The following is a 14,088-nucleotide window of genomic DNA, read 5'->3' as shown; positions in this document are numbered from 1 at the left end:
TTTTTTAACCATTTAAGATTTGATTCTCTGTCCACACTATATTTCCAGTGTAGATGATGCCGTGTTTGCCACTTCATGAAGGTCTTTGAATTTCTGTCCAACATGCAACAGTGAGCATTGCAAAGACACTGTGAGATTAAAATCAGCCGCTGCTTGACTTGGAGAAAGAGAGAAAATCTTCTCCAACGAGACCCATCTGTGTGTGCACACTGGGGCTGCTAGAGGTTATTAATACCCTCTGTGTTGAAGGCAGAGGCCTGGAGGTTCAGCTCCGTCCTGCTCAGCTCAGACCGTCCAGCTGAGCTGCAAACTGCCTCGGACCGTCTGAGGAGTGCCTCTCTAAATGAGCATGAGTGTTGTTTTCATGTAAGGCAGAGATCTGCTGTACCCTGCTGCCTCCCTGCAGCACAGAGCAGCAGTCAGCTGCATCGCTGTAACAGGCCACTGAGCAGCACGGTTAGTGCACAGGATCTGCCCTCATCGCTCTTCCACTACATTTGATGCTCCGTCTCTTTTGTTCACCCCGTAAACATGCAATAAGTAGTTTATTTTAAATCAGGGGTGACTACAAACCAAGGCCTGTATGAGATAATGAGGTGAAGTGAAGCTCTTTCTAAGCGTGACGCTGTAGTTATTTTCAACTGTTTTTAGGGAAAGTTGTGGAACTTTAACAAGAAGTAAATGGGTCACTTATTCTCCAGTTTTCTTGTCAATGTTTGCCAATTAGCAGCTCCATGGAAGTTTTATATTCCCAAAATTGGACATAACTAGCATTATACTTTATGGCATTTTTATATCTTTAATATATATTTAATGTATTTGGGGCAAATTGCTATAATCAATACGATGACTTTAATCTTCAGGATTTTGTATTTTATATGTGCTGTTGTTTTAATGCTTATTTATGTTTCTGGCTATAACATGTCAAATCAAGTAAGATTTGTAAAGAAGTTCTAAACCATATGCGGCTTAAAAAAGGAGAATGTGATTTTATAATTTGATAAATTTGATAAGTGAACTGAGAAAAGACAATTTAAGACCTGATTGTGTATCTGATCTATTAATATGCAAATCATTTTATGAACTATATATACTGGAGCAATCAAATTATATTCCCATACTGGCTTTCAGTCTACAGCCCTTTGGTTCTGAGCATATTTTTCAAATTTTTGATTTGGTTTGACGTTCTGTGTGACATTTAAAGGATCATATTTGTGTAGTATTTCACAGTTTTTCTACAGTTTTGTTTAAAGAAATACATCTGCTATCCTTAATATTATGGGATTGTCAGTGAGATGAACACATGACTGCAGTCATTTGATGACATAATCATTGCTATGAAACATGCTCCCATGCCTAATGAATAAAATCATTAGACTAATAATATTCCCTAAGGGACTTAATGTAAATATACCACAGTGAGTTTATGAGCTTTGCAGATTTCCAGTCAAATATTTTTTCCTATTTTATTAACAGCGAGATATTGATTTTGCTGTTGATTTATTAGATTGTATCCATCATAGTATGTGATAGGATTACAATGTCGCTCTTTATACACAGCTTTAAATAGAATAGTATCTGATTGAACGTGAGTTCAACACAGTCAGTAGGTGCAGGATTGTACATCTGACTGATTATTTGCAGAGGCTTTTATTGTAAACAACCATTTGGCTTCTGTTCCTCCACCAGTTATTCACAAGCTTTTATTTCGCTACATCTCATAAATACGCACTGAAGGGGGGCTTTTAAGACATCCGCAGGCCATTTCCACATGTCCTATTTCACATTCTGACATTTAAGTGGAGAGTGAGGATAAGAGGGAGGTCGGGGTTGTAGTTTGCTTGTGGCCATCAGATGGCGCTTAAGAGACTCAGCGGTCCGGGAGAGAGTTGAATGGGATCCCAGTGTGATCTGGCACAGAGGCGGGAAGGGAGCACAGCACCAGTCCTGAACAAGGTTTGAGCCAAAAGCACTCTGCTGCCCGACTCTTTACCGACATTCCTCCGTGTGTCAGGCTCGCTGGACTGAGCCAAACGCTTCACGGTGCGTAATTACGCACCGGGACGACAAATCCGCGCAGTTTTTCGGCGTGGAAACCCGCGGACAAAGGAAGGCAGTCTGGAGTACAACTGACTTGAGAAGAGAGGAGTCCTATTGGAGGGGAAACAGGGGAGTCTGGAGTCGGAAGTGATTTGTCATTTTTTTTCGGAAATGTGAGTTGCGTCCAGGATTTTTGGGGAAGAAGCGAATCAGTTTGGAAACAGAGGAGAAAAGAACAAAAAGTGAGGTGGTGGTGAGTGGAAGCAGTCCTCAAACAGCATCCATACCTTCGGAGCATGGGGTAAGTTAGACGGCTGTGTCTTAAATGTTCAGTTAGCGCACTCCTGCTGTCTGGAAGTGATGTGTTTAAATGGCGAACTGCTTAAAAAGTGAACTTTGTGGGCTTGTGACGCGTTGGTCCGGTTAAATAACACATTTTCTTTCTTTTTAAGTCAATCGAACGGAATATTACCATCAGGTCACATGTGACAGTGCGTTGTTTTCTTTGTTTACATTTGAAAGCTATTACCGAGAGAGGAATCCTTTTTATTTGTGAACCTGTGGGAAGTCTGAGGTTTGTTTCTACCAAAATTACATGACTGACCGTAAAGAGGTGAAATTAACATGCAGAAAGATCATGGCGGCATTATATTTAACTCTGGTGGACAGAGAATTTGTTAAAAATGTAATCCAGCGGTTTATAGTCATATGATAAAACACACAACCATCTTACTCATCCATCCTGCAGTTAACAGAATTACTGTGATTTCCTGTTTTCTATTCCTCTACTATTTGTATCACACACACACACACACACACACACACACACACACACACACACACACACACACACACACACTCTGCCACTGGACCACTTCCAGGTCGATTGCTGTGCAGGGGATCCTGGCTGGGTTTGCTTTGGGACGCTCTGGGTGTCAGGCTGTGTTCAGTCTCATTAGTTGTGTGTGTGTGTGTGTGTGTGTGTGTGTGTGTGTGTGTGTGTGTGTGTGTGTGTGTGTGTGTGTGTGTGTGTGTGTGTGTGTGTGTGTTAAATTATACATGCAGGCCTTCAGCTTGGTTCAGACACACCTGAACCCTCCTCACATTACTGTCCATGCTGTCAGCCTCCTCCCTCTTGGCCGGTCTAGTGACACTTTAAATTGAGATGCTACTCAAATGACTGAATGTTAACAGTATCAAAGCATCCTCAGTATACATTTCAATGCCTGCATTGCTTGTAAAATGCTGTTTTATTATACTCTTATGGTGTATTTACTGACATGGTGGTGTTGAAAAATTTAAGAGGAGTCATTGGGTTTTTCAGATTATTCAGACCATTGAAATACACAGTGATGCAGCATAATGTTGGTGCTCAGCTGTTTGTTTGCTACAAATCAGTTCCTCGAATCCCTCAAAAGGCCATGAAGCGGCAGATGCTGCGTGGATTTATATGTACTTAAACACATTATGACTACTTATCTCTTTCTACTTCCATACTCCAAATGTACAGAGACTGAAGTACTTTAAGATCAACTGTGTGTTGGAAACACACTGCTCTTTGCACTGTGGATCTGAGCACACATCTGTCAGTGGGTCTCTGAGCAACCTCTAACTTCACTACCAGATCAATGTTTTCATATGTAACCTCCCAGCCTCAATCCATTGACCCAGATATATATTACACATGCATTGGGAAGTGACAGACCACATGGTATCAGCACATAGTATCTCTCAGTCAGACTCCATAACATCTGTAGTCCAGTGTGTCACAGCTGGGCCTTTGACAGCAGCCGTGACACAAACATCTGATCTGATTGCTTGGGTTTGATGCTCTTACGCTGTCAGAGTTTGGGCCATGGATCAACTCTCCGTCATCCCTCTGTGGTGAGTTCAATCACCTGGTCCAAATGAAAGTCATGGCAAGGACCTCTGGAGAAATAAAGGGATGAAGTCACAGGGCCAACGTTCACACTCAGACAGGAACCTGCACAACTCTTGACAGATGGAGACAGCATGCACAAGGAAGCGAGCACCAGGAGGAGGAAACTCTTGATTAACAGCCACTTCTGGTCTATAAACATAATGAGTGTGAGTAGGAGAATAAGTGCTCTCATGCTGTCTACAGTTTGTCTTAAAGTACTTAACCATGTCACCTGACCCGTGAACACTGAACAAAAAGGCAATATGTAATTTGATGGAGAGACGGTCTTGATTTCATGGGGATGTTCTATTTTTGTGTAACAGGCCTCTGACTGCTTTCATTATTTACAACCATCGGAATTAAAGAGGTACACCTCAATGCACCAAACAAACACTTGCAACTGATTAAGGCATGCTAAGGGTAGCGGATGATTTACCAGAGGTGTGCTCCGCATTTGTGCATTAAAAAAAGCTGCATTTCTTCTTCACATTTAAGGAGCCTCTAGACTGAGATAACCCTGTTAACCCATTATTTGAGTGAGGGCTATTCACAACATTAATATAGTTTATTTTGTCATTGAAAGGCTGTGATTCCTGTTCCATCCTCAGTCTACTTGAGGTATGAAGTGTAGCTGCACTGTGTTTATAAAATGTCATTATTGTGTTAGCACTTGGTATCAGAAGCCTCTTCATGAGAACTTCACTAAATAAACAGGTATTTTCACTATGTAACTTGGATCCTCTCTCCTCTCGTTGTGCTGCAGAGGAGTTGCCTGTGAGCTGTAAAATGTTCCCGATACATCGAGAGAGGTACAAAAACACACGTCGTCTCTGTGTTGTGGCTCTGCATGAAAGGGATGGGCGATAAACTCAAGTTTAGTTTTTGATCTCCTCCTGATTGATACGGAGCATCAGATGACTGTTATTGGAACCTACCATCTTCAAAAGCTGCTTAAATACCAGCTTGGAGTATTTATTCATAGTTCTATTATTTGGCAGCTTTTAATGGAAAAGTCAACATTGAATCATTAAATTGAGTATAAGCCTACACAAAAGGCTCTTTAGCTCTGTTTTATATTTAAGAATACAACATCAGTACTTTTACTGTTGATACTTTGGGGATCATCCGCCCATCCCTTTTTCATCAAACATTGTTTTGCAAATGAACAAAAGCCACCCTCATCGCATCCCTGTAATGTCTCTCTCTCCTCAGTATCTTAATGTGAACTGTAAGATACTGATATCTTAATGTGAACTGTAAGATACTGACTCCCACTGTGGAGGTTTCATGCTTGTCATGATGTGCAGATGTTTTTAGCACGCTCTCCTCCTCTTGCCGTCATTGTCTGGTGTCTCTTTCATCTTATCGTCCCCTCTCAATTGCTTCATTGCAGCTCCACTGTTGGATTCCTTAAACCCTTTATCGGTGCATTGAAATGTATAAGTTGTTGGTATGTGTTGTATGTCCGACTGTGATTTTCAAAATGATTACAACCATCAAAAGTGGTGTAAGAAATACAATGTTTTCCCCTGACATGCAGTGGATTTTAAAGTATAAAATCAAAAAATATGGAAATCCTCAAGAGACACGTTACATTGCATTTTTTTAGCTAATGCTTTTATCCAAAGCGTCTCATAATGGCATTCAACCATGTAGATACAAACCAAAAATATAAGAATAGTGCAAGTCTATCAATTTAATCAAATACGCTGGAGTGCTTTCAGTAATCATATTATCGAACTATAGAGCAAGTTCATAAACTAACGTAAGGAACAACGCTTTGTGCTGGGGCGGCGCCTTGGGGCTCCTCGAGCATGACGTCTGTAGCGGACAGTCTCTGATGAATGCTGTTCTAACTTTTCCTGATTTTAACTGGAGTCGAACACGACTGGATAGCCAAAAGGAAAAGTGCCACTCTGCCATTACAACTCGATTGTGTACGTTTTTGCTACATGTACTAATAACACTAATAACATTGCCGCCATTAGCATAGTTGGTTGTTAGCCTGCTCAGACATTAGCCCTGTTAGCACTGTAACCGTTGTTTTCTCTGTTGTGCTGTTAGCGCCGTTGCTATTAGCCGCCGTCATCCGTCGCCATGTTGAGAGCCCTGCGTTTGATGTAGAGCTTTCAGCTCTAAAGCTGGATAGTTTAATAAATAATAACTAAGCATATTTTAATAGTGTTTGTGTAAAATCTGATCTGCAAAGTAACCAGCAACATATATTGTAGACCTCAAATATCTGAAAGTGAAAAATGAAAATAAAAATTCCAGAATTGAATCAAAGTTATATTCAACCCAAAAAGTTGTACTACAATTATTTTTAGTTTGAATACATTGTTGTAGTTCAAATTTAAGACCAAAACTTGTACTTTCAGATTCAGTTCTTTTTTTCAAATAATCAAAACTTTTGGCCTGGATTTGGCTCCATAGCAACAATACCTCGCAATCATGTACAGACCTGAATTCAAATTAATTCTAAATTTTCCATTTAACCAGTAGTGTCTCTCTGTCAGGTAAATGAAGTACAACAATGTTTTCCTCTGAAGTAGAAATATACATGACGCAGTATACAGTTGAGTTGCATATTTGTAAAGTTATTTTGGTGTGTTTTAGTTATTTCAGGGTACAATCACTAAAGCTGTGTTCAAGCCAAACGCAAGGAGATTACATACAGAGTCAATGCACAGACACTAATTAATGTGAAATCGTGGCAGGCGTCGCAAAACATGCAATGCAAACAATGCGAATTTGCAAAATTTGCCTCATTCAAGCATTCGCCTGAGTTGAAACTTTTGTGGACGCTGTGTTGCAAAAGCCTATCAGCGTTAAGATTCTCCTTTGGTCATCACTGACGTCCTGATGTTGTTGAATCAGAAATGGAGGAAAACAATATTATAGCCGTAGGTGTTCACCCAGACCAGACAAAACTATGTGTATAAATGTATGTGTATAAACCATTTTGTACAAACCATAACAACGCTGCCATATTTACGCCTATATGACCTTATTTTGAGTTTTGATGGTGCAGTTACAATGTTAGCAAAGCCTAGCAAGAAGTGATAGGAGCTCCACCGAGAAAACAAGCATTTTAAAAGTAATTTGCTTGTTGTTTCACTTCATTTCACCTTGTTTTATTGGCATGAGAGTAATAACAGTGCAGCTGCGGGATCGAGATGAGAGATCATCAGGTTTTCTCCGCCTTTCCCTGACCTTCACATCCTGAACACAGAAAACACTTCAGCTATTTGTCACCTTGACAGTGTGAGAACGCAGTAAGTTATCAGTCAGAAGAGTTGACCTTCAGATAACTGAAGTGCTGTGCTGTCTTAACACAACCAAGTGTTTTTCCAGGTAAAGGCGTGTGATTGTTAAGTGTAAAAGTCGGTTGGTAAGGGGGTGGACATCTTTTGAAAAACTGACCATAATCCTTGTTTTACCAAAGCTTTCAAGTGTGATAAAGTTGTAAGCATGTTGGGCTGTGGTTTGTTGTGCAGATATGGTGACTGGTTGGACAGCTTCAGTATGAGTTAGCGTCTTCCCTCGCTGTGCTATTTAGGTGTGTAGTTGTAGCGTGTCACGTTGCCGGACTGGACCAGACACTTTCGCTGGCTCAGGAATGTGGACACGAGGCGGCTTACTCTCGGAGGTTAGAGGAAGCAGACCTTAAAGGAGAAATGCTTTGGAAAGTAACAAAGAGAAACTGCCTAAAATAAAATAAAAAGAAGCTCTTTCTGTCAGTGCAGTGCCCTGAAATCCCCAGAGAATATAAAACCACAGCAGAGTTCCAGTTTTTTAGTTGTCTTCATGCACAGATGGTGAAAATTGATGCTCTGGTGAGGCACTCAGCTGATGCTCTCCTTTAGACTGAATTCAACTTTTTTTTTTCAAGGCTTATGGTTCAACAATACTTTAATATTGCTGTAGATAACCCCTGATCTCACCCTCTCATATATATATTTTGCTCTTCTTAATTGGAATAAAAAACATGTTGCATAAAACTGACTGAAAAGAGAAATAAAATGAATTAATGTTACATTACTTAAGACCATTTGCAGTATTTGCAATGTCACATCTCCTGTGTAACAGCAATATTGCAAATCTCAGGATGGTCATATTTTAGGTCTGTTTTAAAACAAAACAAGCATGTCTGTTAAAATGTTTTTTTTGGTCCCTTTTATTTATTCCTCTTGTTCACACTAGCTATTAAGAGATTCCTCCTAAAGTGATTTTAATGAAAGTGATGGGGGATAAAATACACTACTTGTTTTGTGTGTTCAACCAAAGCTGATATGAGGCTTCAGCAGTCTGAATAAGTCAACTATTGTTTAGTATTGTTTTAAGACAGAGAAAATGATAACCTATCTTTTACCTGTGGCTTTTTCCAGGTTTTTAGAGCGTAGTTTTCCTTATCTAAATCGATGTAAATATTGTAAAACCCCCTAGTGGAAACTTTGTGCGCTGTGTAAATAGAGTTGACTTGACTTGTAGCACACGTTTGTATAATATAAATTTCAATTAATAAATGAATTGTTTAGTGCTAAAAATCTCAGGAACTAATGAAAAATGACCATTATAAGTACCCAGAGCATGAAAGATTTCCAGATTTCCAAATTTTTGCTTAAATAACTAATTCGTTATCAAAATTGTTGTCGTTTGACTAATCGATTAATGGACAAATTATTTCAGATCTTCATTTTTGTCAGGGTTTGTAAAGTCCTTCTCGATGTTGGATTAACTATATTGAGATTGTGAGCATCAAAACTGAACAGTGAGTAATTATATTCTTTGGGAGTGATTGATACTTTTATCACCACTTCTCTGTCAGAGGTAATAATCATTCAATCACAATCTGTTAATATTTTTTCCTCTTCCCCTAAACAAGCTCTTGGGTATAAACAAAGCCACGAGGAAGAGCATCCAAATTTAATACTCAGAAGTTTAACTTTTTGTGCTTCATGAGCCACTCAGCTTTCCTAGGAATGAACTGTATTTAGTTCTCTTTATACACCATGGTACACAGAAATGTTCCATGTCTTTAATATACATATATATGGAATGAAAGGAGATAAGGTGTCAACAATAGCACCAGTATTGTGTGACCCTACTGCAAAATTATCATCACTGATAACTCCAACGAAACTCAAAACTGTGCTTGCTTTGACGCTTACTTGTCTTATGGCCATCTCCCTGCTCATCAGATCTCCTGCAGGCTTTCTGATTTGCTGTTTCAAGTGTTTCAAACATTCAGCTTTTAAGTACCACCAATAGGACTTTTGGCAAACAAGTTCTGCAGCTTCGCCTTCCCCCCAGGCTATTTACAGCCCACAGAGCTTACAGAGCTCCATTATTGGCAGTTTAAGGAGTATTTTCTCAACTACAAAAGTGATTGGTTGGGTCTGACTGCAGAGCCAGACAGGAGGGTGCAGCCTCTGTTTCACAGATGAGAGATTCAGGTTGGTGAATGGATGCCGAAATGGGGAGAGCAGTGAGAGAGGATTAGAAAGTGATGATGGCAACTAGCCACTAAACAAGAAATACATTGAGCATTTTCTTTATTTCCGTAAACTTATCAAAAACTGAGATATCAGTTAGAAAGTATCAGAGTATTTAAACTTTGATATTTTTTTTTCATATCAAATCTCATCCAATTAAAAATTACGAATGATACTCATTGTAAGGGTAATGTTTATTTAACTTTGCATTGGGCCAAACAGCACGCCTTAGCTGTAATATAATCATAATATACCACCGCCTGAAGTGAGCTACAGCTTATTTCTTCTTTCATCACAGGCTGGCACCATCCGTCATAAGACATAGGCTAAAGGCTAATTTAAAGATGGCGTCTGTGATGCTAATCCAATACACTTTTTTTTCAAATTCAGCTGTCTGTCCACTAGCTGTCGTTTTTGTGTGTGCAATGAGGAAAAAAGTGTTTATACAAAGCCCGGACTTCGTAAATGTGAAACAAACAAAGTGGATCGAACTGAAGACTCTGATCAGCCCTAGTGGCCATACTTAAATCACATTAAGTACAGCCACTGGGCTGTATTATTTTTTACCTAAAAAAACTTCCATTGAGTTTTTTTTCATATAACAGCACTGGCACCGCTCGGTGGCCTGTATGCAGTGAAAATATAAAATGCTATCCTTTTACTTTGTTACAGATCATCTATAGAGGTTATTTGCATTAAAAAAAAATCAATTCAAAATGAAATAAAAGATTGTAGTTTCATTACTAACTTTTTTTTTTGTTCATTGCTTAGAGCTAGTGTTAGGAAGTTAAACACACTAGGCCTTTAGGAAACTGTGGTGAGCTTTTTTTATGAGGCAGGCACTATGAGTTAAAACAAACATTTCTGTTGAACAATAAAGAGAATAGAAATAAACACGTTCACCCTTTACATGTGTAGATTCAAACTAATTGTTTTGTTTTAGTCAAACTCAGCTGGTGTTTTACTGCATCACTGTCAGATTATATCTATATGAGATGTGATTTCTATTCTACAGGAGGTAATGAACTGTTATCAGAGATGTCCGAGCAGTAATTTGAACCTGAGCATGCAGTAAATGTGGCCTCGTAGCTCTGATGAAGTGTATTAGAGCCTCCTTAGAGTTCTCTGATGGCTCCCTGAAAGCTCAGCCATCATACTTTCTGTCTATCATAGAAGTCCCTCTATTTATCTCCTTGAATACAGTTGTGATGATGATGATGATTTCATCTGTATGGGTGTGAAGCTGAGAACGAGCTTGCATGCTCAGCAGAAGTCTCCAGGATGGCTGTTTGTTTGGCTGGTCCGACATTTAATCTCTTCCTTAAAGTAACCTCGAAATTCATCTGAGTGCTTCATGCCAATTAATTTGTCATGAGGGTGGAGTGTAGCTGACGGCCCCGGGGCAGCGTGTCTCCTCCTCTATCTGGTGTCATTGCTGTGTGGTTTTAAAGGGGACGGATAGCGGATTAAAGAAACTTCAGCCATCAGCTCAGACTTGGCTGCTTTACTCTCCCATTCTCTGACAATGCCTTAAAAATAACTTTTTCTCATTTTTCTGTCTCAGAAGTTCTTGTAGTTTTTAAATCTGTCAGTCAGCACCAGGGATTTTTGGGGATTTTGCCTTAACCACGGTTATATAATGTTACGGTTTTATAACCCAAAGGATTGAAGAAGCTATATGATATCTATGGTGTACTGATTCGTGTATTGCTGCCCTGCAAAAATGAGTCTCACCAGACAGGTTTCTGTGTGTGCGTGCTGTTTTGTTTTGTGTGTATCAGAGTCAATTCACCTGAAGCGTTGATAAGAAGACTTGTAAAAATATCACAGGGAATCGACATTCCAGTCTTATATTCACCCAAAAAGTACCATAAATTGTCAGTGTGAGAACTTTTTGGATATACAAAATGACCAGGGAGTCCTGTGAATGAAAAGATTAATTACACGGATTCCTTCCTGCTGCTGTCAGGCTGCACAACCAGCTCTGCTCCCAGCAGACCACATTACACTAATACACTAATACATTAATACACTGTGCAATACAACATTTATAATAATTATATATATATATTTTTACTGTGGATCTCTACTATTCTTACTGTTTTTTTACTGTTTTTATTGCTCATTTGCTTATTTATAATACTTATTTTGATCTTGTGTTTTTTATTTTTATTTTTATTTACTATGTCTCTTGTTTTGCACTATCCTCTTTGCTGCTGTAATCCTGTAAATTTCCCCGCTGCGGGACTAATAAAGGATTATCTTATTTTATCTTAATCATTTTAGTGTGAAAAAGTTAAACACCCTGTCGTTATCGGCCTAGATTCAGTAAAGATATGCGATGTGGAGATCTGCATTAATGCTTTCTAGTTGACCATCCCTGATGAGCTACATTGTAAACAACAAATCCATGTTGAAATCGGCAGGAGGAAAGCCAGTTAAAGTTGGCAGCTTATAATACATAATTAAAACTGCAGAGAATACAATTTTTTTTTTCCTAATTTATTGTCTGCTTTATGCAAATAATTACTAACAAAGAAAAAGGAAATAGTTTGATGATGATAAATATTTTAATTAGCTGTATAATTAGCTATACATAATAAGATATAAACCTATTAAAAATATTCCGATTAATGATCTCAAAAAACGTGATATTTCTTCTGACAATAATCATGATCAAAATGTTATATTGTGACATCCCTAGTTTGTAAATAGTAAATAGACTAAAAGGTAAAACGGTTTTCTAGTCCTACGACCACTCTAAGCGTTTAACATTTTTGGGGCATTTATGCTTTTCTAGTCGAGTTAGGGTTAGAACTCTGATGATGTTACATTGTAAACAATCGATCTGTGTTTAAATTGACATTAGGAGTACTGGTAACCGTGGCAGCACCCCTAATGGCCAACTAACAAAGTTCCATTCGGTTACATTATGATGCGTCCAGACTCTGTTCAGTGAAAATGAGAATTGGGCAAAGGTATATATATATATATATATATATATATATATATATATATATATATATATATATATATATATATATATAATGTTATCATGATGTGTTAACATGTAATGTCGTAAAATCTAGTGTTGGTGAGAAACATAAATAAATCAATTTGTTTGAAGGAGATGTTTTCACAACAACATAAATAGATATGAGAGGGAATTATGACCTGTTTACAATTCTATATAAATTTATTTTAATTTATAAAAATATATATATTTTTTTATTTATCATTTCAAATGTGTCCTTTTTATGAAGGAAAAAAAAAAGTTCTATAGATGGCTATAACAAAGTAAAAGGATAACTTTGAAAAAGTGATCACGGATCTATAAAAGTTATATTTGCTCCCTTTTTTTTCTTTTGTGCTGATCCAATCTGTGATCCGATCCTTGACTCTGATCCGTGAGTTTTATGATCCATTGCACCACTACCATTCGTGTAAACCTCTACCATGCAAGGTTCCACTTCAGGACTAAGTAAGCAATCACACCCATTCACACGTCGATGGCCCAGCCCTCTGGAACAAATTAGGGTTAAGTGTCTAGCCCAAGGACACATCTTGGCGCGATCCTCTGATTGAAGGAAGACCCGCATGAATACGATGATGTGCAGAAGTGAAGAAAAATTTCCCAGAGAAGCAAGAAAAATGGTACCGCACATTGAGGTTTGAGCCCCACTTGTTTCGGCACTATTACCGAGAAAAAATGAATGAATGACTATTTTCTAATAATATTGTTATACGAGCCCGTATTTGCACTACAGAGAAAGTAGAAATTAGCAATCCAGGAAATTGTGAGCGCATTTTTCATTATTTTCTAACAATCTATTGACCAAACAATTGATGTATTGAGAAAATAATTGACATATTATAAATGGAGAAAATAAATATTAATATGCAGACCTAATTCCGATTGTAAATTGGTGTACACTGAAAGAGCAAATGAGACATTCAAAGACCCTGGCAGGGCTCAACAATAAGCAAAAGGCAAGTAAAATGCCACTTTGAGGCAAGTTAATCTATCAACTTTAGTTTGGATGCGTTGAGTGATATTAGAGAGAATGTGGGCAAACTCCAACTATGTATTCGCAGTTTGAGTTTGAGAGCATGGCCGATAAAACATGACAGTTGACTGTTTACACCTCAAAAAACATGTTGTGATGTTTTTGACCTCTTTAATTACTGAGCTGTAATCTGAACTCAGTTCTCTCTCCACTCATGCATGGATGCTGAGTGTGTGCAGTGTGACGGAGGGGAAGGGGGTTGGTGGGCCGATGTATAGATGACCTGGAATAGATTGACAATAATTGACCTGGAATAGATTGACAATAATTGATCCAGATGACTCCTCACTGGATTCAGGCCTCTGGCTCACAGCAGGAGGGGGGTTCCCTCTGCACATTGACTGCTGTATGAAGATTTATATACAATTGAATGCAATTTAGAGGTAATCCTACTTGTTTAATTCCTTTTAGTTTTACTTTATGCTTACACTCCATGTCAGAGTCTTGTAGTTTCTGCTTTGCCACATTTATCTGTGTGCTGTAGTATCAAGTCAATTTGCAGATTAAGATTTTACACACAAAAGATTAAAAAAATAATGTTTACCAAAAAATATGAATTGTTTTC

General features: G+C 38.3%; 1 protein-coding gene across 2 annotated transcripts in view; it reads left to right on the top strand.

Moving 5' to 3' along the window:
- The first annotated feature begins 1,908 nt into the window (after positions 1–1,908).
- LOC129094985 (homer protein homolog 3-like) overlaps positions 1,909–14,088 on the top strand; it is a 45,870-nt gene continuing 33,690 nt past the window's right edge. The window contains exons 1-2 of one of the 2 annotated variants that reach the window (XM_054603317.1): positions 1,909–2,341; positions 4,725–4,770. In XM_054603317.1, the coding sequence (XP_054459292.1) occupies positions 4,748–4,770 (23 nt within the window). In that variant the 5' untranslated portion in view covers positions 1,909–2,341; positions 4,725–4,747. The remainder of the gene's footprint in view (positions 2,342–4,724; positions 4,771–14,088) is intronic. The other variant, XM_054603318.1, reaches the window with a different exon arrangement.

The sequence above is a fragment of the Anoplopoma fimbria genome, chromosome 8 (assembly GCF_027596085.1).
Source record: "Anoplopoma fimbria isolate UVic2021 breed Golden Eagle Sablefish chromosome 8, Afim_UVic_2022, whole genome shotgun sequence".
In the NCBI taxonomy this organism is placed as follows: domain Eukaryota; kingdom Metazoa; phylum Chordata; class Actinopteri; order Perciformes; family Anoplopomatidae; genus Anoplopoma; species Anoplopoma fimbria.
This window is presented reverse-complemented; position numbering and strand designations above follow the sequence as displayed.